This window comes from Mesoplodon mirus, assembly GCF_964341445.2.
Source record: "Mesoplodon mirus genome assembly, chromosome: 7".
Taxonomy (NCBI): domain Eukaryota; kingdom Metazoa; phylum Chordata; class Mammalia; order Artiodactyla; family Ziphiidae; genus Mesoplodon; species Mesoplodon mirus.
In genome coordinates, this window is record NC_138983.1 from 7,155,158 (window position 1) to 7,177,334 (window position 22,177).

Consider the following 22,177-nt stretch of genomic DNA (forward strand, 5'->3'; position numbering starts at 1 on the left):
AGAAAGCCCCGGAGCACTGGCTTGGCCTTTTCTAACTTTATTGCTCCCGAGGAACAGGAAGAAGGGGGAGGGCGGGGACGCGGCAGTTCACGAGCCGTCCCTCTCCCGCGGTGCTGGCCGGTCGGGTCCTGCCCTCGGGGAGGGGTTCTGGGGGGGCGCGCCTGGGACCCCCCAGCCCACCACGAACACACGCACACACACTCACACGGACTAATAAATACGACCGGGCGGCGCGGCCGCCCAACCGCCCCTGTCCGTCGGGGCCTGAAGGGCCGCGCGTCCCCTCCTGGTAAAGGGTGACGACGGCCCCTACTGGCCACGAGCGGCATCGGGGAGGGTCCGGTCCTCCGGAGCGCAGGCCCGAAGCGGCGACCGGGCGCGACGGGGAGAAAAGCTGAGGTCTGGACGGACCGGGAGGGGCGAAGACGTCCGGGCCCTCGCGGCCTCAGCTCAGCACACAGCGTTCGCGCCGGCTCAGCTGCCGGCTCAGCTTGCGGCGCCGCTGCTCCAGGCCGCGCTCCAGGCGCTCGTCCTCCTCCAGGGCGCTGGGAGGGAACGGGTTCAAGTCAGCCCCAGAGTCGAGCCCCACAGGCAGGCCGCCCCCGGGGTCCAGACCGAGCACGCCTCCGAGAGCCCCGGCCCCAGTGCATCCCGGCCCCACTCACGTCCGCTCCTTCTGGTCCAGGTTCCGGACCAGCTCGTCACGCTGGTTCACCAGCGACACCAGCTCCTCCAACAGGAGCTGCTCCCGGTGCTGCTGCGCGGCCGTTTTCAGCCAGTCTGAGGGCAGAGGAGGCTGAGGGTCAGGAGGCGCCAGCCCCTGCCCGGTCCTGGTCCCCGGCCTCCGGGGCCCCATCTCCCACCTTCAATGGCCAACATGGCCCGTAGCTCCCGGCTCAGCAGCTCGAACCTCCGCTCCAAGTCCTGCTCTTCGATGCTGGGGGGTGGGATGACAGGTCAGGGAGAGAGGAATGGCAGGGAGCGCCCAGGGTTCGGACCGCTCCCTGGCACCCCCCCCGCCCCCGCCCCCTCATCACCAGTTCCCATAGATGGCTGGACCGAGGTCAGAGCTATACCCTAGTCCCGGCTTGGAATCATCTCTTCTGTTTTTGTTTTTTGGGCGGCATGCGGGATCTTAGTTCCCTCAACAGGGATCAAACCCCAGCCCGGCCCGCTGCAGTGGAAGCACGGAGTCCTAACCACTGGACTGCTAGGGAAGTCCCTCTTTTGTTTCAACTGTTCCCCAGCTGCTGGGTGTTTATATTGTCTCCTCCCCTCATCCCACCCCCTTTTTAACAAATAAGAAACAACCCAGAAGGATTATTTAGATGGATATTATTCATAAACAGCAAGTATTAGACTAAAATTATTCTGAAAAATGACCCAAGATGTAAAAGGGAGGCAAAACCACCTCCACCATGCAGGACTATAAAGGCCATGAAGCCCGAGAATTGCTTCTGAGCCCACTCAGGAACCCAGCTCAGCTGTCTCTAAGGCTCAGTGTTCCTTCCTGTAAAGGAACAGGGTCAAACTGGGGCACTCAGCACTGACCTGCCACATTTTTCTTTGGGCCTCGATTTTCTCATTCATAAAAATAGTACCAATTTAAGAAGTATACACTTTATACAGGAAATCAGGGAAAAAATTAAGATGGTTGAGCAATTTCTTAAAAAAAAAATTCAGAGGAAGAAGAAAGCAGTGAACAGTTCTAATTAAAGTAGTTAAGATCCCATCTGCTCTGCCAGCCCTGGGTGGGCAGGGGTGGGGCCTGGACAGGGAAGGACCCGCACTCACAGCAGCTGCAGCTGGTCCTGCCTCCGGATGAGAGCGTTCTTCTTGTTGACCAGTGTGAACCACTCCTGGATCAGTACCTCCTCCTGCAGCCTGTTGGCACCTGGATCGGGCCAGGGCAGTCACCAGGCCTGCCACTGACCCCTGTGTCAGCAGCAGGGAGGCTGGGGGCGGGGGGATGGTGTCTGCTCCCTTGTGGCATCTCGGAAACCTGAGCTGTGCGCCTCCAGCAAGCTGCTTCCCGGCTGGGGGCCTCAGGGTGCCCGGCGGTAAATGGGGACGATGACCCCAGCCTTGTCTCCTCCCACTCCTCCCAGGGTCAGAAAGAGCTGCAGGGTGGGGTAGCCGTGGTGGCACGTGCTGGGGTGTGGACTCCAGATGCCCATCCCACCTGACTCCATGAGGCTCCTCAGCTGCGTCTCCACCTCGGCCGCCCGCCCATCTATCTGCCTCTGTTCCTGCTCCAGGGCCTGTAGCTCTGCGCACACATACTGACTTGTGTCCTGGAACCGTTGCTGGGGTGGAAAGCGGGGGCAAGGGACAGGGTGGGCTGAGCCCAGGCCCTGCCTAGGAAGCCCACCCATCACTCCTCCCACGTCAGCCCTCCTTACCAGCCCGGCCTCCTCCGCTGGGCTTGGGGGTAGCTCCTCTGATGGGGGAGTCCCACCTGTGGACAGATATCAGGCTAAGGCACCCCCAACTGACACCTGTCCCCAGAAGGTCGCCAGCTCAGGATCTGTGAGCAGCCTGAGTTCAGCTGAGTCGCCACCCCTTCAAAACTACTCACCAGGGGCCTGCTGTGGGGCAGGGCTGGGGTCAGGGCTCACGACTTCCTGTGGAGGAGGAGGCCAGTAAGGGCTTGGACGGGCTCCCCAACAGCCCGGCCTGGGGCCAGCCGGAGCCCCACTCACACAGGGGAGGGGGGGACCTCAGTTCCAGGCCCTGCAGCTTCAAGGTCCTGCATGCACAGAACTCCACCCCCATCCCTTCTGGGGAAGTGCCTCCTAGAGCAAAGGCCTTCACCACCCCTGGCCCTGTGGTCCTGGGCCAGTCCCCTCCCACTGGCTGAGCCTCGCAGTCCTCGTTCCTGGGGCCTCACAGGGCGTTTTTTTGTTTTGTTTTGTTTTGTTTTTTTTGCGGTACGCGGGCCTCTCACTGCTGTGGCCTCTCCCGTTGCGGAGCACAGGCTCCGGACGCGCAGGCTCAGCGGCCACGGCTCACGGGCCCAGCCGCTCCGCGGCATGTGGGATCTTCCCAGACCGGGGCACGAACCCGTGTCCCCTGCATCGGCAGGCGGACTCTCAACCACTGCGCCACCAGGGAAGCCCCCTCACAGGGCTTTTGTGAGTCGGGGGTGAAAGGCTGTGAGGGGCCCAGCTGGGGCCTTTCCTTCCCCCTTCTGCCCCCTCCCCCATGAAGCCCCCTCAGGCCACCTCAGACTCTGTCACCTAGTGCTAGCATCTCCATCATGGCCAGGGCCCCACACAGTGACACTGAGCTGAGCTGATGTGGCCACCAGTACCTCCACCTCCTGGCCGAACGGGGCACCCTCCCACCTTCTCAGTCCCCACACCTAGAGAATGCTGTGCTCGCCCAATAACACTTGGAACAGAACAGGCAGCTGCACCTACCAATTTCAGTCCGGAAGGGCAGTGCTGGCCCCTCATGTGCCCCGCCCCTGGCAACTTGCTGGCACTGTCAGCCCTGGGGGCCCCCAAGCTTCAGCTCAGCTGATAGCCAGGCCCCCTTGATGGCTCCTGCTCTGGCCACCTTTCCAGGTCACCAGGTGGGGAGAAAGTGTTGAGCCACCCCCACCCTGCAACTCTGAGAGGCAGCCCTGGACGTCCCCTGCTCAGAGGCCCTCCTCTCTGGCCTGGGTAGGTGGCGGCCTCTTCACCAGCCTCCCCACATGCCCTGCCTGCTGACTTCACCCTCAAGCCACAACTGAAGGGTCTCCCTAAACCTTCACCCCCAGTGGTGTCACTCTTCACACCCCCTCTCAGCCCCCGGCCTCGTTGCCACGGCCTGGTGGCAGCTCCAGCCCCAACTCCTACTGCCCGAGTCCCACCCGGATGCCACCCTCCGGCCCCAGTGGTGGACTTTCGCTTCCCCAAATTGTTTCCTCAGCCTGGAGCGGCCTCTGTCTTGGGCAGCTGGATGCCAACTCGACCTTCCTGACCCAGCTCAGCCCCACCCCCTCCAGGGGCCCCTTCACAGGGCTTTCTTCCTCCCTCCCTAACTTTCAGGCCTCCTGAGGCCTCCCCGACTCCCACCCTAGCCCCCAGGGCCTCCCCCGTCACAGCTGTTGGTTACCCCTGCCTCCCTAAGCAGCAGCAGCCCCTGCAGACAGGTTGGGGTCCAGAGAACGCACTCAGGGCGCTCCGGTTAGCTGTAATGGCTGATATGCATTAAGCATCTATTTGTGTGTGTTGGGTGCTGTACGTGCATCGACTCATTTAGTTTTCCCAAGAACACTGTGAGGCGGGGAAGGTTACCATCCCTACTTTACAGATGAGGAAACAGAGGATCAGAAATGACACTCAAACAGGGCCCGGCCCAGGCCTAGGGCTGTCTAATCCAAAAGTTTGTTCCCAAGCTTGGCCACCAATTTGCTGTTTGCCTCTGGCCCAGTCACACCCACTGGGCCTGTGTCCTTGTATGTAAAGGACATACAAGCCCCTTGGGGTTGCAGGGCTCCAGAAAGACATCTGGGGAAAAACACAGTCCCCCCTTTTTAAAAAAAATTTTTTTAATAGAGTACAATCAGGTTGGGGTACCCCTCTTTTTTGTTGTTTGCTTGTTTGTTTGTTTGTTTGTTGTGGCTGCACCGTGCGGTATGTGGGATCTTAGTTCCCTGATCAGGGATCGAACCCGGGCCCCCTGCAGTGGAAGTGCAGATTCTTAACCACTGGACCGCCAGGGAAGTCCCTCACAGTTCCCCTCTTTTGACAACACCCCGCAGGAGTACCTCAATGCCACTTTGCAAAAAACTTTCATGTCTTTACTTCTCATCCTCAGGAAAAGAGCACAGAGAGATTAAGTGGCTCATCCAAGGTCACACAGCCAGTTCATAGTGCTGGGCCCAGTAGAGGGCGCCATTTTAGAGTTCAGTGTCAGAACCGGGGTTCACACCAGTATTAACTCCCTTTACCTTTTCATATCCCTGAGCCTCAACATTCCCTCTTGCAAAAGGGGGTAACTGTTCCTTCCTAGAAGGAGCAGTTGCTGAGGGGTGGAGGGGGCAGACCAGGCATAAAGCAAGTGCTCAACCAATAGGGCAGGCGGATGCAGGAGAGTAGAGAAACCCCAACCTCAGCAGCAACTAAGCTTACTCATGGCAGCTTTGATGGGAATTCCAACGCTTCCTCATGTCTGACCCAAATTCCCCTTTCTACACCCTCATGTGTGGCCCCTCCTCCAGGAAGCCTTGCTGGGCCACACCAGAGGCACCCTGCCCTCCTCATGGCATTGCTTCAGCCCTGCCCCAGCTTCAAGGTGACTGACCTCATCCCATCCAGGTCTCTGGGAGCTCGCAAAGCCAGGGGCAGGCCCTACCTCCTCCTACTGTACGCATGGGGAATGGGGGATGGGAGTGGCCAATGAGGAAGCATCCCCTCCAGCCCCATGGGTCATATATCTCCTGTGGGACAAGGGTTGGTGGGGGGCCTGGTTTGGAAGGACCAGACGCTGGGACTTGGGCCCAGAAAGATGGAGCCTGCTGTTTTAAGATATAAAAAGCCATTGAGACACATTAAGGTGGCTTTGGCCAGAGGCCAACACAGGCCAGGATAGCACAGCTCCTATGGGTGCCTCTGATGCCCTTCCTGTTTCTCATTCATAGGCTCAATGCTGCACCTCTGACCCTGCACTCAGGGGTCCTGCTCTCCAGGACAGCCTCATCACCGCCTGCGGACCTTAAGGGAGGTGACTGGCAGCTCCCTAAATGAGACCTGAGCTTTCCTGCTGCTACATTTTTACTTGTGAGGTCCCACCTCTTGAGAACCAGCCCTCCGATTCTTCACCTGGGAAAAGCTTCCCATCTTATCAGCCTGGCTCAAGTGGCTGCTTCTTCCAAAAAGCCTCTCCCACTTTATTCCCTCTTTTCCTTAGAACTTAGGGGTCATCCCTGGGCAGCTGAAGGCTTGAAGCAGCCTGACAGAGCTGCCCCTGCTGTCCAGGACGGTGCTGCTGGAAAGCCCATGGCCGGGACTTCAGTGGCTGTGAGTCCTTGAGCAAATCCCTGCCCTCTCTGGAACCATCTCCTCTTCAGTGTATTGACCATGAGACACCCTGGGAGGCTGACCTGAGACCTGCAAGGGATGGGGGAACATGGGCACCCAGCAGAGTCTCCCATCTCCAACTTTCCATTATCAGAGAAGAGAGGAAACTGGTTTCCAGTGTCTGGAGTTAAGGATCCAAGTCAGAGTATCTTGGGGTTGGAAGGCCCTGGAGAGCTCCCTTGAGTATAGAAACCCTGTTCCCAGCTTACAGGAAAGTGGTGGCTGCCGGTAGACCCCGCGCCACCAGCAGGGAAAGAAACGCCCCAACCCACTTTACAGTCCATAAAGAGCGCTGATTACACGGAACCTTCTGGGAACTTCCTGCTGCAGCTTGATTCCACTAACTGGTTGCCGAGCACTAGCCTGCATCCCAAGGCTGACAGCAAAAGCCAGCGGCAGGACTTCCCTGGTGGCACAGTGGTTGAGAATCCGCCTGCCAACGTAGGGCACACAGGTTCGAGCCCAGGTCCGGGAAGATCCCACATGCCACGTAGCAACTAAGCCCACAAGCCACAACTACTGAAGCCCGTGCTCCGCAGCAAGAGAAGCCACCGCAGTGAGAAGCCCGCGCCCTGCTCCCACGAGCAGCAACAAAGACCCAACGCAGCCAAAAATAAATAAATAGATAAATTCATTAAAAAAAAAAAAATGGCGCCGGGCCGCCGGCCTGGGCACTGGCGCCCCCGCTGAGAGGAGTTGGCGGGGCTACCTCCTCCTCGAGAGGGACTTCCGCAGCACCGGTGCCTCAAATCAGACGCCTCCCCGCATCTTGCAGAGGCCGGCTGCCCTGGACCCACCGCCCCCCGCCCCGCGTCAGCCCTGCCTTTGGGGCGTCAGCCCTGCCTTTGGGGCTCCTCAAGACCCGCCCCTGCTCTGCCCTGCTCCCCCGACCCCCGCGCCGCTGGCGGGCACTCACCGCCGCCGCTCCAGCAGCTCCCCCGGCTCCCGCGTCCGGGTCGTCCCCGGAGAAGGAGCTGCTGTTCCGCAGCCGCGAGCGCCTCTTCTTCAGCAGGTCAGCGTCGCGCACGTGGGAGAAGGAGCCGTGCGCGCGGGGCGGGGGCACGGGCCCGGCCTCCGCGTTGACCGACGGCCGCCGCAGCCTCACGCCGCCCGCGGCGCCCGGCGCCTCCATCCCGTTCAGCAGCCCCTCTGTCGGGGGCACGGACGCCCGGGCTCCAGGGCCGTCGGCTGGGGCCTCCGCGGAGCGCGCCTCCTGGGCGGCCTCGGCCCCGCGGTCCTTGGAGGCCGCCTCGGGGGCCGTCCCGTCCGCGCGGGTCGCGACCTCCTGGGGCTCCTGGGGTGCCTCGGCCCAGTGCTCGCGCAGCCGCTGCGCCAGGCCGCCGGCGTCCAGTTCGTCGGGCGGGCTCGACTGGGCGCTGGCCACGCGGTACGTGCCGGCGCCGCCGTCGCCCTCCAGCTGCACCAGCTGCAGCTCCTGCCCCGTGCAGAAGGCGCGGATCTGGCACAGGTACGTCATGACGATGAGCTTGTCGGGCACCGACAGGAGCACCATGTCCGCCGGCTCCAGAAGCCTCGACACGCCCAGGGCCGCGAAGCCATCAAAGGCCTAGGGACGGTGCGTTCGTTCGGGTCAGCGGCGACGGGTCAGCCAGCGACGCTGCCGGCCCGCCCCGGAACGATGAGGAGGTCCCTGCGACTGGCACGCCTGGGTTTGCCAACAACGCCTTCACCTTCCTATTGGGGGAAATCTCGCAACATGGCCCTCCCCTGTGTTACCCAGCAACTGCACACCAAACGGGGTGGTTTTGGGAAAAACCATCTGGTGGAAATATGCTTAAAAAAAACAAAGCTAATCTCAGGAAAACGAAAAATTTCAAGACTAAAAGGGAACTAAGTGGCAGAACTTCCAAAAGCCACAGCGGGGGCCATGAAGCCCACAGATTCCTCTCCTACACACAGACGGACAAGGAACCCAAATCTTAGCTTAGGCCTGGCTCTGGATGCTCCTTCCCTCCAGGCACCACTCCCACCCCAGTCTCACCTGCTTGTTGTTCTGTTTGATGCTGAGTGGGTCCAGGGAGGCAAAGTCGCTGCAGAGAGAGCGCTGATCAGAGGCTGGATTCACACCACCCTCCCCTCCTGGCAGCCTCCCCCATTCATTTCCACTCCCTCTGGCAGCTCACATCTTGTCCGGGTAGAATCGGTGCAGGATGGCACAGAAGGCCAAGCCATTGCGCCAGGATGTCGTGAAGTTGGTGATGCGGACGCCACGGTAGCCGGTGGTGACTTCCTGGCACCACTCCAGCAGGGACTGACTGAAGCTGACCGGGGCGGGTGGTGCCTGGGGACACAGGGATGGGCTTAGGGAATGTGGACGTGGGACTTGTGCCCTCTGCCCCTTGGGCACAAAACAGCTCCAGCTCTGGGTTTGCAGGAGTCACCAAGGACCACTGGCCAGGGCCTTAGGGTCAGGCAAAAGGGTTTCCAGCTCCAGTGTTATCTACCAAGGTCCCCTAAAAGGTCAGTGGTCCCCAGGCAATATCAGAGGCCACCAGCAGCCACACCTCAAGGTCAGCCCAGAAAATCAGCTTTAGAGGTGTCCCGCTCCATGCAACCCAGGGAAGACAGGGCAGGGGAGCCAGGGCACCCTGAGAGAGGAGGGGGTGAGGGGCTCCTTGAAGCTGAGCCTGTCCCACCCCACCCCAGTTGGCCAGGTGGGTCCATGCAGAGCCGCCATTAGCTCAGCCCAGGTTAGTGGGAAGCAGCAGACTGGGCCCTCGGCGGCCCCCATCCCTACCTGGCTGCCCGGCAGCCTCCTGTCCTCTTCAGGCTCCTCTGGGGAAGAGGCCCCCGAGGGCCTGGGCAGCCCAGCCCCTGCCCCACTGGCCACCTGCGCCTCAATCAGGCTGGCCTCTGGGAGGTTTCCCTCAGCTTCTTTTCCCTTCTCGGTTCCTGAGACCCCAGCCTCTGCTTCCTGGGCCTCAAAAATACCAGATTGGTTCTCTGAAGCCCCTGAAACCTCCGTCTCTGCTTCCTTGGCCCCCCAAACCCCAGCCATGGCCTCTGAAACCCCCAAAATCCCAGCCTCCACCTCCTGGCCCCTCAAAACTGTAGTTTCTGCCTCTGCTCCCTGGGACCCTAAAATTCCATGCTTTATGACTGGGGCCCCTAAAGCCTCATATTTGAGGGTCTCCCAGAGTCCAGTCTCTGCCTTCTGGACCCCAGAAGTCTGAGCCTTTGCCTTCTCAGCCTCTAAAACTGTAGTTTCTGTCTGTTGAGTCCCCAGACCCTGAGCCTTTGCCATTCTAGCCTCTGGCCCTGAGAACTGTGAATCTTCCACCTCTGTCTCCTGGGTCCCCAATGTCTCAGTCTCTGTCCCTGGGGCCCCTGAACCCCCTAACTCTGTCTCCTGCATCCCTGTTATTTTAGATTTTGTCTCTGAGACCCCTGAACACCCCATCTCTGTCTCCTGGGCCCCCAATATTTCAGATTCTGTTATCTCAGCTTCTATCTTCAGTACCCGTGAACCCCCAGATATCTCCTGGAACCGTAGTATCTCAATCTCTGACATCCTAGTCTTTGTCCCCAGAACTCCTGTACCCACAGCCTCTGTTTCCTGGGTCCCCAGTACCTCACACTCTTCCATCCCGGCCTCTGCCCCTGGGGCCCCTAAAACCCTCACTTCTGTTTTCTGGGTCCCTAGTTCCTCAGACTCTGCCATCTCAGCAGCCTCTGACTCCAGGACCCCTGATCTCACTGCCTCTGTCTCCTGGGTCCCCAATATTTCCACTTCTGCTGTCTCAGTCTCTATCTCGGGGAACCCTGACCCACCCACTTCTGTCTCCTGGGTCCCCAATAACTCTGATTCTGTCACCGCAGCTTCTGTTCCCAGGACCCTCAAATCCCCAGTTTCTACTTCCCAGACCCTCATATCACTGGACATCACCCCCTGGTCAGCTGCTGGTGGGGTCCCCTGGTACTGGCTCACCTGGGGCCTGGCGCTTGCTGCTCCAGCAGAGGGGCCCTGCTCCAGGCCTGTCCCCCCAACACCAGGGGCTCCACCCCTCACCTCTGCACCCTCTCTCTCCTGGCCCTCAGCAGCCCTGGCCCCCTTGAGGTCACTGAGATGCCTGGATTGCCCTGCTGGCTCTGCTGGGGGTGGGCTCAGGATGGTGGGAGCCTCTTCCCTGGTCCTGACCCCTGTCCTCCCCTGAGAGCCCCTTGGAGGAGCCTCAGGAGTTCCCTTGAATCTTGCCTCAGATGTCACCCCTGTAGCCTCTGGTCCCTTAGTGTCCACGTGTCTCACCTTTGACCTCTGCTCAGCATCCACCTGACCAACTTCTAAACTCTCTTCAGCCTCCCCAGCTCTGACCTCTGACCTCTTACTGTTCACCTCTCTGACTCCTGACCCATGCTCAGTGTCCACCCCACTAGCCTCTGGCCTGTCCCCAATGCCCCCCTCCTCAACCTTGGGTTTCTGCCCTTCCAAAGAGTTGCTGGAATCTCTGTCCCCAGTGCCTGGGCCCAGCCCGGTTCCCTGGGCCTCTGTCCCTTTCTGAGGGCTTGCCCAGGCCTGGGTCTCCACAGCAGAATTCACGCCTGCTGGGGGAGCCCCTGAGGCGTTGGGGGCCTCATCTCCCCCTTGGGGGACTGGGGGCCAGGGGGCATCAGAGCCTTTCCGGAGCCGAGGGGCCGGGCTGGGGGCCGCGTCCTGGCCTGGCTGTCTTGAGGACCTGAGGAGAGAGCAGGAGGGTGTGTTGCAGGGGCTCGTTTGGCCCCCCGCTCTCAGCGCCCAACCCCCTCAGATTGCTGGGACCCTGGAAAGGCAGGTTGGCAAGGGGTGTGCAACTTCTTAAGAGTAGACAGGGGAGGGGGGGCTGGGGCTGACTCCAAAGCTCACCTTGTCTCTGGTGGGGTTCCGGGGGGCCTTGGGGCCTTGGGCCCCACCTGGCCCCCTGCTCCAGGAGCTGGTTCTGACCCCTGGCCCCGGCAAGCCCTGGCTGGGGGCACAGGGGCACTCACAGGGGCTGGGCTGGTATCCTCGGCACTAGAAGGGCTGGCAGCTGGGGGGAAGGAAGCGGGATGCTGAGGCCTGGGCCCTGTGACTGGAGGTCCAGTCTCCACTGTCCCAACCCCAGCCTGGGCCTCACCTGCCTGCTGGGGCCGAAATCGGCCCTCTTCCTCCTCCTCACAGAGTGTCTTCAGCTCCCGAGAAGTATCTGGGGGCGGGGCGTTGGGGGCAGGGTCAGCCCAGGGAAGGGCCCTGCAGGTCTGACCCCCTCCCCACAACTAGAATGCTGGGCCTACCTGGGAAACGCCCCAGCCTCAGGGAACCGCCCCGGCCTACGAGAAGAGACAGGCCCACAGGTGCAGAGGAAAAGAGAGATGGGACCAACGAGGACAGATGGAAAAAAAAAGCCTTAACAAGCAAAAGGTGGGGACGAGGTTGGGTAGTGAGGGGTGGCGAGCCTGGACTGCAGCCCCTCTCTGCGCTTTTGGCCCAGCGTAAAAAGGACCCGGGGCAGGTACGTGAGCAGGCACGAACTCAGGGGTGAGGAGAGGGCCAGGGGCACAGGGAGATACTGGAAACCCATTCTGCAGGACAATCAGGGCTGCTGGGCAGGTTGGGACCACCTGGCAATAGTGCGCTCCGACCACTGGGCGTGCACAAGCTGGCCCTGCCCCAACACAGCAAGTGGATTTTGGTCCGGGTCATCCTCCACCCTCCCTAGGTCTTGGTGATCTCAATCCACAGCTGTGAGCCCACCTGGCTGGAGGACACGAGCCCGCGCCTCCGGGCCCCCTGGACCATTAGCCTCCTCGTCACTCTCAGCAAAGTCTTCCAAGTTGCCCACGTCACTAGGCTTCATGCTCATGAGGCTCGCAAGACTCTGCATGTCATCATCCCTGGGGGTCAGAGATCAGGGGTGAGGGCTACGGTCAGAGGTTATAGACTAGGGCCCAGGAGGGCAGTTGGACACTCACGTGGCACGGCCCTCCCGCAGCAGCACCCCAGAGAGAGTGAGGCTCAGCTCGGCCTGCACCACCTTCACTGACTTGGGCTTCAGCCGCAGCCGCAGTGAGGCTTGGGCAGGCACAGGCCCTGCATGGCGGGCCAGGTCCACCTCAGCCGTGGCCAGCACCTTCCGCTGCCCCTTGGACTCCTGGGGGCAGGAAGAAGGAGCATCAGTGCTGCCCCAGAGTCCCCGAGACCCCAGGCTCCAGCCCGTCCCAGCCACTCACATTCTCAATAACAAACGTCCACTCTTTGGCCTCATACTGGTCCACGTGTGGGTCCTGGGAAAAGGGGGCACCGGTGAGTACAGAGCCTGCTGTGGTGGGGACAGGGCAGGGAGAAGAGCCTGTGCTGGCTCAGGAGGTGATTGTGTGGGGCCTTCACACATGTTGAGCCCTCCTGGCATGTATGCTCCCCGGCTTCTGATCCCAGCTCTCTTCATGTGGCGGCTAAATGCTACCTCCTCCAAGGAGACCTCCTGGGCCACTCACACTGAATAGGCCCCCTGACATGATTCTTGGTCTCACCCCTCTGTTCTTTTCTATTTGGATGGATAATGCACCAGGGGCCTCCTGTGGCTGCCCAGGGTTGCAATCACCAGCTCATTCCCATCTGTGCAGGAGGGCTAGAGACTCACCCTGTATAAGGTCACAGAGATGTCCACATTCTCAGGTACCATCCACACCACGGTGCCCCGGTATGGGTTCTGGATGCCCGGCTGCCAGCTGTGGGCCTACAATGAGCAGTCTGAGTCCTCCCTGCAATCCTAACTCTCCCCCTCACCCCTTGCCCTTATCTCCAACCTTGACCCCATCTTTCTCTCCCTTCTATGGATTCTGATCTGAACCTGAACCTGACTCCACTCACCCATCAGCCCTGACCCACTTACCCCACCCCACCCCAATTGGCCCCACCCCCAACCTGGACCCCCAGTTGACATCCTCCCTCACCTTGGAGCAGATGCGTCGGTTCCGCCGGGTCCACACTACCACCAGCTTATCCGGTTGCCTGGGAGGCGGAGCGGGGAGAGGGGGCTACTCAGTCAGGCCCACCCGGCCGTTCTATCTCCTCCAGTCTCCCTTCTGCCCACATCCCCCTCCCCCAGGACAGGGCCCAGACAGCCCCTTATCTGGGGCCACAGGGAGCAGGGTGGGGCTGCTGAGGCAGGGTGAGGCCTGGGCCAGAGGGCAAAGGCCTGTGGGTCAGCAGGAAGTATGAAGAAAGTCATACAGAGAGACAGGCACACACAGAGACAGACAGACACACAACAAGTACCCTGCAAAAAACACAGACTCAAAGACACAGAGAGACAGACTCAAGAGTAAAAGAAGTCCATTCACTCACAAATATTTGTAGAGTGCATACTATTACCCCAGCCCAATTTGGGGGCAGAGCCAAGCAAAGGAGAGGCAAGACCCTCTGGGGCAGGGAATGGGTCATGTGAGGAGGGTCTGGAGAAGGCAGGCTCCAGGCAGAGAGGATGGCAAGTGCCAGGGTCCCAGGACGGAGGTAGGTGTAAGGTCGGGAGGGGAGGGCAGAGGTTGGGAAGTAGGCAGAGAGGCATAGGGTCAGCTTGTCATTCGATACCCTCCCAGGACCTTCCATGCCCAGCCCTTTGCTTTGCAGGGCCCCCGATTCCTGCAAGGGGCACCAGGGAAAACTTCTAGAAGGAGGCATCTAAGCCGAAACAGCATATGCCAGGGCAGACTCAGAGGAGAGGCAGAGATGTGGGGAGACAGAGACAAAGTGAGAGGAGAGTGTCAGCTGCTCGGGGCCGAGTCCCAGACACGTGGCTGGGCCTGGAAGGGAGAGGGCCCCTTTGTGTTGGAGGGGTCAACTGCTGCCCAGGAGGGTGGGGATGGTTAGAGGATCATCAGGCAGATGGCAACATAAGAGCCCTCCTTGCCTGTACCCTGTCCCTTGCCAGGACGCTCAGGTTCACCCAGCTCATTGCCCCTCTGGAGGCTGAGCCAGGATAACTGGCTCTCCTGTCAGCCCCTGAGGATGCTGAGACCCAGAGAGGTTAGGGGCCAGGCAAGGGCACACAGCTGAGCCTAGAGCCCTCCAGCCTGGAGCCAAGTGCCTCTCCTGGACCCCAAACTGCAGGCGATGGCTAAGGGCAGCCATGGGGACTTCCCAGAAAGGGGAAGAAGACAGTGAGAGCCTAGGGAGGGCGGGGCCTGGCTAGGCAGCCTGACTCAGGCTGGGCACACCCTCCTGGGGAGCTCTGACCTGGGCAGAGGCAGCTTCCTAGCTGGGGCTCCAGGCAAAAAAACCCAGGAGGCCCTGCCCGCCGCCTCTGACTCAGACACGTTGACCCTGCCCACACCCTCAGCCAGCTCTCCGGACCGTGCCCAGCGTCCCACTGTCTTCACCCAGGATGCTGGGGCCAGAGTTCAAGTCCCAGCCCTGTGCTGTGTTACCCCAGCCAGCCCGTCCTTTCTGGGCCTTGCTGAGTGGTGTGAACCACCCTCTGGCTGGCCCAGTCAACATCAGGGATATGACAGCTGCCCAAAGGACCCCAGGCCTCCTGCTCACTCCCCTCCCTTTGGACCCCCTGGTCCCTTCCTGTGCTTTCACTTGGGAGCCTAAATTTAGCCCCGCCTGGCGGCTGAGGCCCCCACAGCTGTGCCCTAATCCAGCCAAGGGAAGCTGACACTAGCAAGCACGTATATTTAGGGTGTGACGCAGGGGCCCAGGCAGCTGCGGGTGGGGGAATGTGAATGAGATGCCCCGGGTCCTTTGGCAGTCTGAGCTGGGGGGTCCTGCACCCCCTTACCTCTCCCCCAACCCCACTACCTTGCCTTCCCCAGGCTCTCTCCTCCACGACCCACAACCTCCTAAGTCCTCAGGCCCTTTTAAGCTGCTCCCCGCCTCCCTCCTCATCCGTCCCAGTGCTCAGTTTCCCCTTTTAAGGATATTGTGGAGACGGATCCAGCCTCCCAGCGCCCACTCCGGCTGAAGGGGCGGGTGGTTCCTCTGGTTCAACAAATAGGCAGCGGAGGAAGGGGTGGACTAGGGCCATGGTGTTTGCTGTCCCAGCCCCTCCACCCGAAGACCGGCAAAACTTGCTCCCTTTTCTGATGCCACCTTGAACCATCCCTCTGGCCAAAACCAGGAGGCTTCCCTTCCCCCAGCCCTGAGTGCAGCTGAGGCAAGTGTGGGCCCAGACAGATCCTCAGGCCTGCAAGTCCTGACCTCCACTCCCCAAAGGCTGCCCACAGCCTCAACTCTGGGGATGTCACAAGCTGCAATGGCACTTCTCTGTGCCTGGGTCACCAGGGCCTAAGCTGGGGTAGGCGGCCTCTTTGGTCACTGGACTGGGGGCAGGGTTCTCAGGCCCCCAAGGCCGGATGGGGTCCCAGCCAGTCTGGGGAGTCCCCCAGGCCTCCCTCCCACTCACCATTTCTTGGTGCACTCCACCACCAGCTCGTGGTAACAGGCCACAAACTGGAACTTGGCGGCCCGCTTGCCCACGCGCTGCAAGCGCTTCCACACCGAGGTCATGGCCCTGCCGCCTCCGTCGCCCGTTCCTCAGACCCGGGGCTCCCGCTGGCCCGCGATCGCTAGCCTGGCCCAGGTCCCCATGGCCTCCGGGCTCGTATCGGCGCCGCCCGCCCCGTCCGTGGGGAGGGGTCCGAGGCGCGGGACCCGGGGCCGCTCTTGCCGCCGCCGCCACTGGGGCCCGCTGGGTGGTCTGGCTGCGTCGGCGGGGTCGTCTGGGGCGCGTCGTGTCGCTTGAGCGCTGAGCGGCAAGCGCGCCGTTTCCTGGAGCTGCACCCCCGTCGGAAGGCGGGCGGGGCTCCGGCGGGGGGCGGGGGCCGGGGCGGGGGCGGGACGGCCCGGCTTCCGGGGCCTCGCGCGGGAGGGAGAGCGAGGGGCGAGGGGGGCGCCTGAACCGCAGCGCCCGCTTGTTGTGCGCCGAGGCGGTGTGGAGGCGCGGGCCGGGTAGGGGGCGCGCGGGCCGGGGCAGGGAGCCACCAGCAATTGGTGCCGCCCTCGCGAGCGTGGCCCCGGCCGCCTCCCTTCCTGACCGCAGCCCTGGGAGGTGCGTACTGGTGGCCCCATTTCACAGGCTGGGGAAAGAGAGACCCAGAAAGGAGAAGAAACGTGAAGGATCACAGTGCGCTGAGCCAGAGCCAACTGGCCTCAACACTGGGGAGAGGCAGACTCCTGCTGCCACCCACGTATTAACCAGAGCAGGAAGGAGCAGGGTCAGGGGCTAACCCGGGTGGTCCTACCTGTGGGCAGCACCCACTTGCCAGTTTCAGAACCTGACTCTCCAGCTGTCAAGTGGGAAGGTAGTCCCAACATCCCACAAGCAGATGACTGACAACAAGCGTGTGACCTTGGGCAAAGTACTAACGCTCTGAGCCTCAGTTTTCACCTCAGTGAAATAGGGATAATTATAGTTCCATCTTTTACAACATCATTGAGAATGAAACCTTGGAAAGCATTTAGTGTAGAACCTGGCTGATTTTGCCGGTGTTATTAAATGAAATCCGTTATCATGGACGGGAAAGAGTGTGTGTTTACTCTCCCTCCCCTGGGAAGCCTGCCCCGGGGCGTTAACCGCTCTGTTCACACCTAGATTAGAGCCCTTATCGCCAGCCCGCCCCGCTGCCTGCTTGGTAATGAGCCGCTGCAGGTGTCAAGCTCAGAGTTACAAGAACTGCCATAGATCAGCACATCAGCCTGTTCCGTCTGCCAGTGTGAACGCTCTGCTAGGTTTGTGAATGGACAGCCTAGTCCTTGATAAATACTCGGTTTGAACAGGACGTCTGATCTGCCAGGAGTGTCAGCTGAGTTGTGTCCAGGAGGCATGGGGATGAGCAGCCGGTAAGCCTAAGTGCGCAACTTTGAGGTCCTCTCCTCTTCTCTTCGTTTCAGGAAGCTGTGGGGGTATTGTGTGTGTGGAAGCCTTAGCACCCACCATTCGCAAATGTTCAGGCTTCTTTGGGGGAGGGGAGGGAACCTGACACCGGGTTTAGCTCCTAGACCCAGCATCGCGGTTCTCCGTTTCCTCTGTAAGAGAAAGCCTTTTACATACAACCCTGAAGGTCCCAGGTGCTGTTGAGGGAAAGCCAGGCGTAGAATGCGGGTGTCGGCGCCGCTGGGAGTCTCATGCATCCAAGCCCAGAGGCTTGCCCCCATCTCCCCTCCGGGGCTTGTCTGGCCTCTGGGGAGGCCTGGAGCACTGCGACTTCACCCCCCTTCTGCCTCTGCAACTCTTTCCTCCCGCCCATAGGTCACTCACTCGTCCCAGGCCCTTCCAGGAGGCGCCCTCCCCTCTCTCGCCTAGGGCCCCTCGGCCCGGCCCGCCAGCCCGGGCCCACCCATTTCCTGTGCCGCCCCAACCCCGCCCCCACTCGGGGTGGAAAGTTTCTCTCCTCGAGAAGGGCGGCTCCTTCTCTTTCCTTCCCGGCCGGCCAGGAAAGCCCAAAGCGAGTGGTGAGGGGGGTTGAGCTCCAGGCCTCCGGCCAGAGAGGGGAAGTGACTCGCCCGCACTCACACAACCAACCGCAGGGCCAAGCTGGGGCAGCTTGGAACGATCGGCAGATCGGCGACTCTGCCCGGGGAGCGAGGGTTCGCACCCTAGCACCGCCGAGCCTCTTCCAACTCGGGGTCTCGGGCACCACCTGCTGGCGGAGCACGGGGCAGCACTTGCCAGAATCACCGCTTATCTTCCCGCCCCTGAGCCAGGCAGTCAGAACACAACAATGCTGAGACAGTTATTTATTTATCTATGCGCCCAGGAGGCTGGCCCCTAAACTTAAATATCCAGCGCGGAGCCTTGGCCCTCCCGGCCGTGGGTGGTGCAGGAATGGGTCCTGGAGAGCCCTTGTCTAGGGCCGTGGAACCCAGGGACCAGAGGTGGGATGCCCCTGAGCCAGCAGCTGCCAATAGCAGCAAAAGGTGAAGAGATAGGAGCCAGGCACTCATCCCAGTCACAGAGATGCCAAGGGGAGTGCTAGATGCTTTGGACCCCACCGCCAGACTGAAGGTCGGCCAAGCTGAAGTACACACATGTGGGAGAAGTGGAGGTCCAGTGCCATGGGCAGAGGCTGTAGCCCAAGTACCTGCCCCAGTGCCAGCTAACCCAAGACAGGAGAGAGAGGGTAGGCAGTTTCGCCCCCAAGGGGCCCAGGCCTTGCCCTCCTCCTGTGAGGTGAGGTGGTATGGGGGAAAGCAGGCACTATAGTCTGAATACTTGCTGAGGGGTGAGTTTCTGAGCCTTTTGCATGGGTCCTTGCCCCCTACCACCCTAGCTCTTCAGAGGCTGATGTGGAAGGCATCCTGCAGCCACTGGTCTCGGGCATTGTGTGTCTGGGGCACAGTGAGGGGTGGCGGGTCTGGGGGCAGGCTAGCATCAGGAGGCTCGTCATCATCAGATAGGCCAGCATCAGGTGGGTAGGAACTGTCTGAATGCAGGGAGGATGACAGGTCCTGGCACAGGCTCAAGTCTTGGCACAGGTGCTTATAGTCCTGGATCGACTCATACAGGCCCCACAGCTGGCACAGCAGGGACATGTCCAGCTGCCGCAGGCCCACCTGCAAAAGACTGAGAGTGGGCTGGGGTTGGGGTCGAAGCCACCGCCCTAGCCAATCTTCCCAAGCACAGGTTTTTGTGGACATCAGATGCCATCTACAAGCTTTGAATCTTTAGGCAAGTCACTGACCCCTATCTGCAAGATGGGGACAAAATTTATCTAGCAGAATAGAATGAAATAACACTAGTAAGGCATTTAAAAATACATAGTAACTATTACCATAAACGGTAACTATAATTATTGTTACCATATCCCCTCTGACCCAACTGGCTTCTGCCGATCCTCTAGACCCAGACAGCGCGTTGCCTTATGTGCTCCGCCCCGCCCCAGGACCCTCAAGCTCGGTGGCAGCCCCCATCACCCCGCAACGCCCAGCTGACCGAGGCAGGGCTACTCACCATCTCCTTGCGCAGCGCCGCTAGCGCCGAGTCGAGGTTAACAGGGCGACGCGGGCCGGGGGGACCCGCGGCAGTTCCCGCGTTGGCGGCGCCGGCGGCGTTACGGGGCCCGTCCGGTACGCGGGCGGCCCGGCTCAGCTCATCGTGGATGCGGCTGCGCTGGCTGTAGACGCGCTCCAGCTCCCTCCACGAGCCCCCGCTCGCGTTGAGAAGACCGCTGAGGCCGCGCGGTAACGGCGGGAGACCGGTCAGGGCGCAGCCCGCGCCGCCTGGCGCCTCGGCCGAAGGCAGCCCATTCATGGCCGGACCAGCAGAGGAGGATGCCGCTTCCTTCCCTCCAACGCTCCGCCCGGGCCGCCGCCCGCAGGCCCCGCACCCCGCGGCCCCGCCAGCCGAGCCCAGCCGTCGCCCGCAGGGAGTGCTTTGTTCCTACCCGATTCCTCCGACTCCGCCCCCTGCCCACCCCTCCGTGTGGGCAGGGCCTCTCTTAAAAGGGCAACGGCTGATGCGACCACGTTGCCCCAGGTCGCAGCGAGCAGAGAACAGGCAATTGGCCACCAATAGAAGGGGAGCAGGAAAAAGGGGTGAGGGAAGAGGGCAAAAGCGGAGCGTGCGGTTCTTTCGCGGTTCTCCACCCCCACACACAACACTTTATTTATTCTGCCTTATTATAACTCTCAAGGATCTAAAAGGGGGGGTGGTCAGGAGACTGAGGGTAAGTCCATAATTGATCCCTAATTGACTGACACCCTGTCAGTATCTGAGTACCTGGTCTGGGCCTGAGGTGGGATAGGATGATGGTGTCGGGATGCTCGGGGGAAGGAGGGGAAGCTACCAAGGGGGCTGGAACCCCAAATCTCACTCAAGGGTGGGGAATGAGCACTGGATGGCCGAGGAGGTTGCAGGGTTCCTTTAGAGATCCACGCCTGTTTCTGCTTTTGAGGAGGCTGTGGCCTCCTTATCAGAATAAAAGTATCACATAGTCCTCTCCCGCCTCATCCTTTGAGTGGGGAAAATGAGCAGAAACAAGCCCAACTCATCTCTCAGGGCATCAAGGAGACCAGACTGTGATAGCACGAGAGGCCAAAAGAAGGAAAAAGACGAGCAGAGCTGGGGCTTACATGCACACTCAGAACCAAGAAAAGAACAAATCACACAAGAGGAACAGCTGTTTTTCTACAGGGATTTTCTCAGGAGGGGTTCTTTAGTTTTGCAGCTGCTGCAGGCTGTGCAGAGCTTCAGCACAAGCCCGGATAAGGCTACACAGCTGGATGCTAGTCTCCAGGGAGGTGCTAGAGCCCAGCTCAGCTGAGGCCCAGGTCAGTTTCTGCAGGAGAGCCTCTTGTGTGCAGGCCACAACATCTGCATTTGGAGGCACAGCAGGAGGCGGCAGCCCCTGGACTGCCTTGAGCCCTGCTGCAGCTCCCTCACAGTGCTCTGGACGGGGTACTGGGGGCTGAGGGGCAGGCCGAGAGCCCAAGGGGGGCTCCGAAGCAGAGGCGAGCTGGTGCTCCCGAGCTTGGGAGAGGGCAGCCTGGGCATTCAGAGCTAAAAGAGGAAAAATCCGGTGGAATGGTCAGGATACCTGGCTCACCTCAGCCCTGAGCCACTTCCCTACTCTTTACTGTTCTGCTCTCTCTCTAGTTGAGATGTTTTCCCTGCCCCAGTATAAGGTAATTTATCCATTTTCTTCTTTGTATCAGAGTTATTTATGCCCTTGCTTCATCTCTCTCATCAGAACTATGCCTAATAAGCTCAGACTCTCCATGATCTCTGGCACACGGTTGGTGCTTAGTGCTCTTACTGAATGAATGGTCCTTTCTAGAGCTGAAAGGAGAAAGCAACTCACCCCCGCCTCACCCACAAATACCACTGTCACCTCCCACCTACTGTTCCTGAGCCTCTTTCACCACACTTCTTCACCAAGCACACTCGACCCCTCACCCGGATTATCTTTATCCACGTCTGAGTCGAGCTCCTGGCAAGCCACGCAGTAGATTTTCCGCTGTTTGTCTTGGAGGAGGATCGTCTAGGGGCCAGAAAGCACACGGGGCAGGGGTGAGACGCCGGGCGATGGGGTCCAGAAGGGAGCGCTGGTCAAGGGCAGTGTGGCCTGGTCCGCGGCCCCATCCTGGATCCCACGTCCCGAGTCTCTCCTCACCCCGCAGTCCGCGCACGTCTCGCCCAGCATGCGGTAACCACGCAGCAGGTAGTCGCCCATGAGCCGGGAGATGCGATCCTGCCGCTCCCGCCGCGCTTGCAGCACCTTCGTCTCCGCTTCGGTCGGGGGCTCCCAGGAAAAGTCGTCGACTTCTGAGGGAAGAGAGGCACAAGGGGCCGGGGTGTCTTTCCGAAGCAGGCTGCATCCCGCAACCCGCAGCCACAAACCCCCGCAGCCCAAGTCCTCACCAGAGCCGTTCAGGGCCATGTTGCCGTCGTCGCCGCTAGACTCACCGGAAGTGACGCACAAGCAGCGCGCCTTCCGCTTGGCTCCGCCCCCTCCGTGTGGGCCTGAGGATGAGGGCGGAAATGACGCTCTGTGTGCTCCGACGTCGCGATGCCCAGAGTGGGGCGTATCTGCCGTAGACTAGACCCTGTCCCATTGGTGCGCCCCTCGGTGGGAGCCTGTGGACAAAAACTTTCGACTGGCCGGGCCTCAGGAGGGGCGTCTCCGTGATAATGCCGCTCAAAGTCGCAGGGCCCGGAAGTGGCTGCGCAGAGTCGCTCTTCCTGCCCGCCGCGGAGGGAGGGGACCAGTTGGCTTGAGAAATCTCCGCTGGCCTCCGCCTCCCCTGGAGTTTCCCTTTCCGCACTGGCAGGACCCGGGGCAGGCGGGGCAGTGGCAACATCACAACACCCTTGATAATAACAAACAGCCCCTTACGCGTGCGTGGAGCCTCCTCGGGCTTCAGTGCTTCTCACTTCAACTGGCAAGGCAGCCCAGGCGGCGATCGTTCTCGTTGCCTTTCAGCTTATTTCAAGACCCCTCCCCTTCTGCACATTCGGTGTTCCAGTCTGCCCACCCCCTATCTTCCCCACCCAAAGGCCTGGGACTGATTCAAAGTCAGCCTCTAAGAAGACATTTTGTTTTGTTGAAGTTTGAACCCTCGAAAAGCCAGCTGACCGCGGGGTGGGGGTGGAAATCGCTGTGCTGGGCATGCGCAGTTTCGGTTCCAGCCG

At 60.7% G+C, this 22,177-nt stretch overlaps 3 protein-coding genes across 10 annotated transcripts; all 3 read right to left on the reverse strand.

The window, feature by feature from the left end:
- Nucleotides 1-21: 21 nt before the first annotated feature.
- Nucleotides 22-15,974, reverse strand: EHBP1L1 (EH domain binding protein 1 like 1). 8 transcript variants are annotated; one of them, XM_082629173.1, is made up of 20 exons: nucleotides 15,452-15,973; nucleotides 12,999-13,056; nucleotides 12,686-12,781; nucleotides 12,276-12,329; nucleotides 12,018-12,196; nucleotides 11,800-11,939; nucleotides 11,183-11,251; nucleotides 10,933-11,095; nucleotides 10,021-10,765; nucleotides 8,830-9,006; nucleotides 8,216-8,373; nucleotides 8,074-8,122; nucleotides 6,988-7,638; nucleotides 2,579-2,624; nucleotides 2,403-2,458; nucleotides 2,183-2,306; nucleotides 1,795-1,894; nucleotides 864-937; nucleotides 666-780; nucleotides 22-545 (listed from the first exon to the last, which is right to left on the reverse strand). In XM_082629173.1, exons 1-20 carry the CDS (start codon nucleotides 15,553-15,555, stop codon nucleotides 446-448), a joined length of 3,258 nt encoding a protein of 1,085 aa, XP_082485299.1. In that variant the 5' UTR covers nucleotides 15,556-15,973; the 3' UTR covers nucleotides 22-445. The 8 variants fall into 8 exon arrangements, with proteins under 8 accessions (XP_082485299.1, XP_082485298.1, XP_082485301.1 ...); XM_082629172.1 differs by having other exon boundaries at nucleotides 8,830-9,012; XM_082629175.1 differs by having other exon boundaries at nucleotides 10,501-10,765; nucleotides 15,452-15,972.
- A 1,795-nt stretch (nucleotides 15,975-17,769) lies between these two features.
- On the reverse strand, nucleotides 17,770-20,175 carry FAM89B (family with sequence similarity 89 member B). Its single transcript, XM_082626258.1, has 2 exons — nucleotides 18,998-20,175; nucleotides 17,770-18,600 (listed from the first exon to the last, which is right to left on the reverse strand). The coding sequence occupies exons 1-2, from the start codon at nucleotides 19,295-19,297 to the stop codon at nucleotides 18,322-18,324; spliced, it is 579 nt and encodes a 192-aa protein (XP_082482384.1). The 5' UTR covers nucleotides 19,298-20,175; the 3' UTR covers nucleotides 17,770-18,321.
- ZNRD2 (zinc ribbon domain containing 2) lies at nucleotides 20,167-21,799 on the reverse strand. Its single transcript, XM_082626256.1, has 4 exons — nucleotides 21,407-21,799; nucleotides 21,159-21,310; nucleotides 20,942-21,026; nucleotides 20,167-20,545 (listed from the first exon to the last, which is right to left on the reverse strand). The coding sequence occupies exons 1-4, from the start codon at nucleotides 21,423-21,425 to the stop codon at nucleotides 20,202-20,204; spliced, it is 600 nt and encodes a 199-aa protein (XP_082482382.1). The 5' UTR covers nucleotides 21,426-21,799; the 3' UTR covers nucleotides 20,167-20,201.
- Nucleotides 21,800-22,177: the final 378 nt, after the last annotated feature.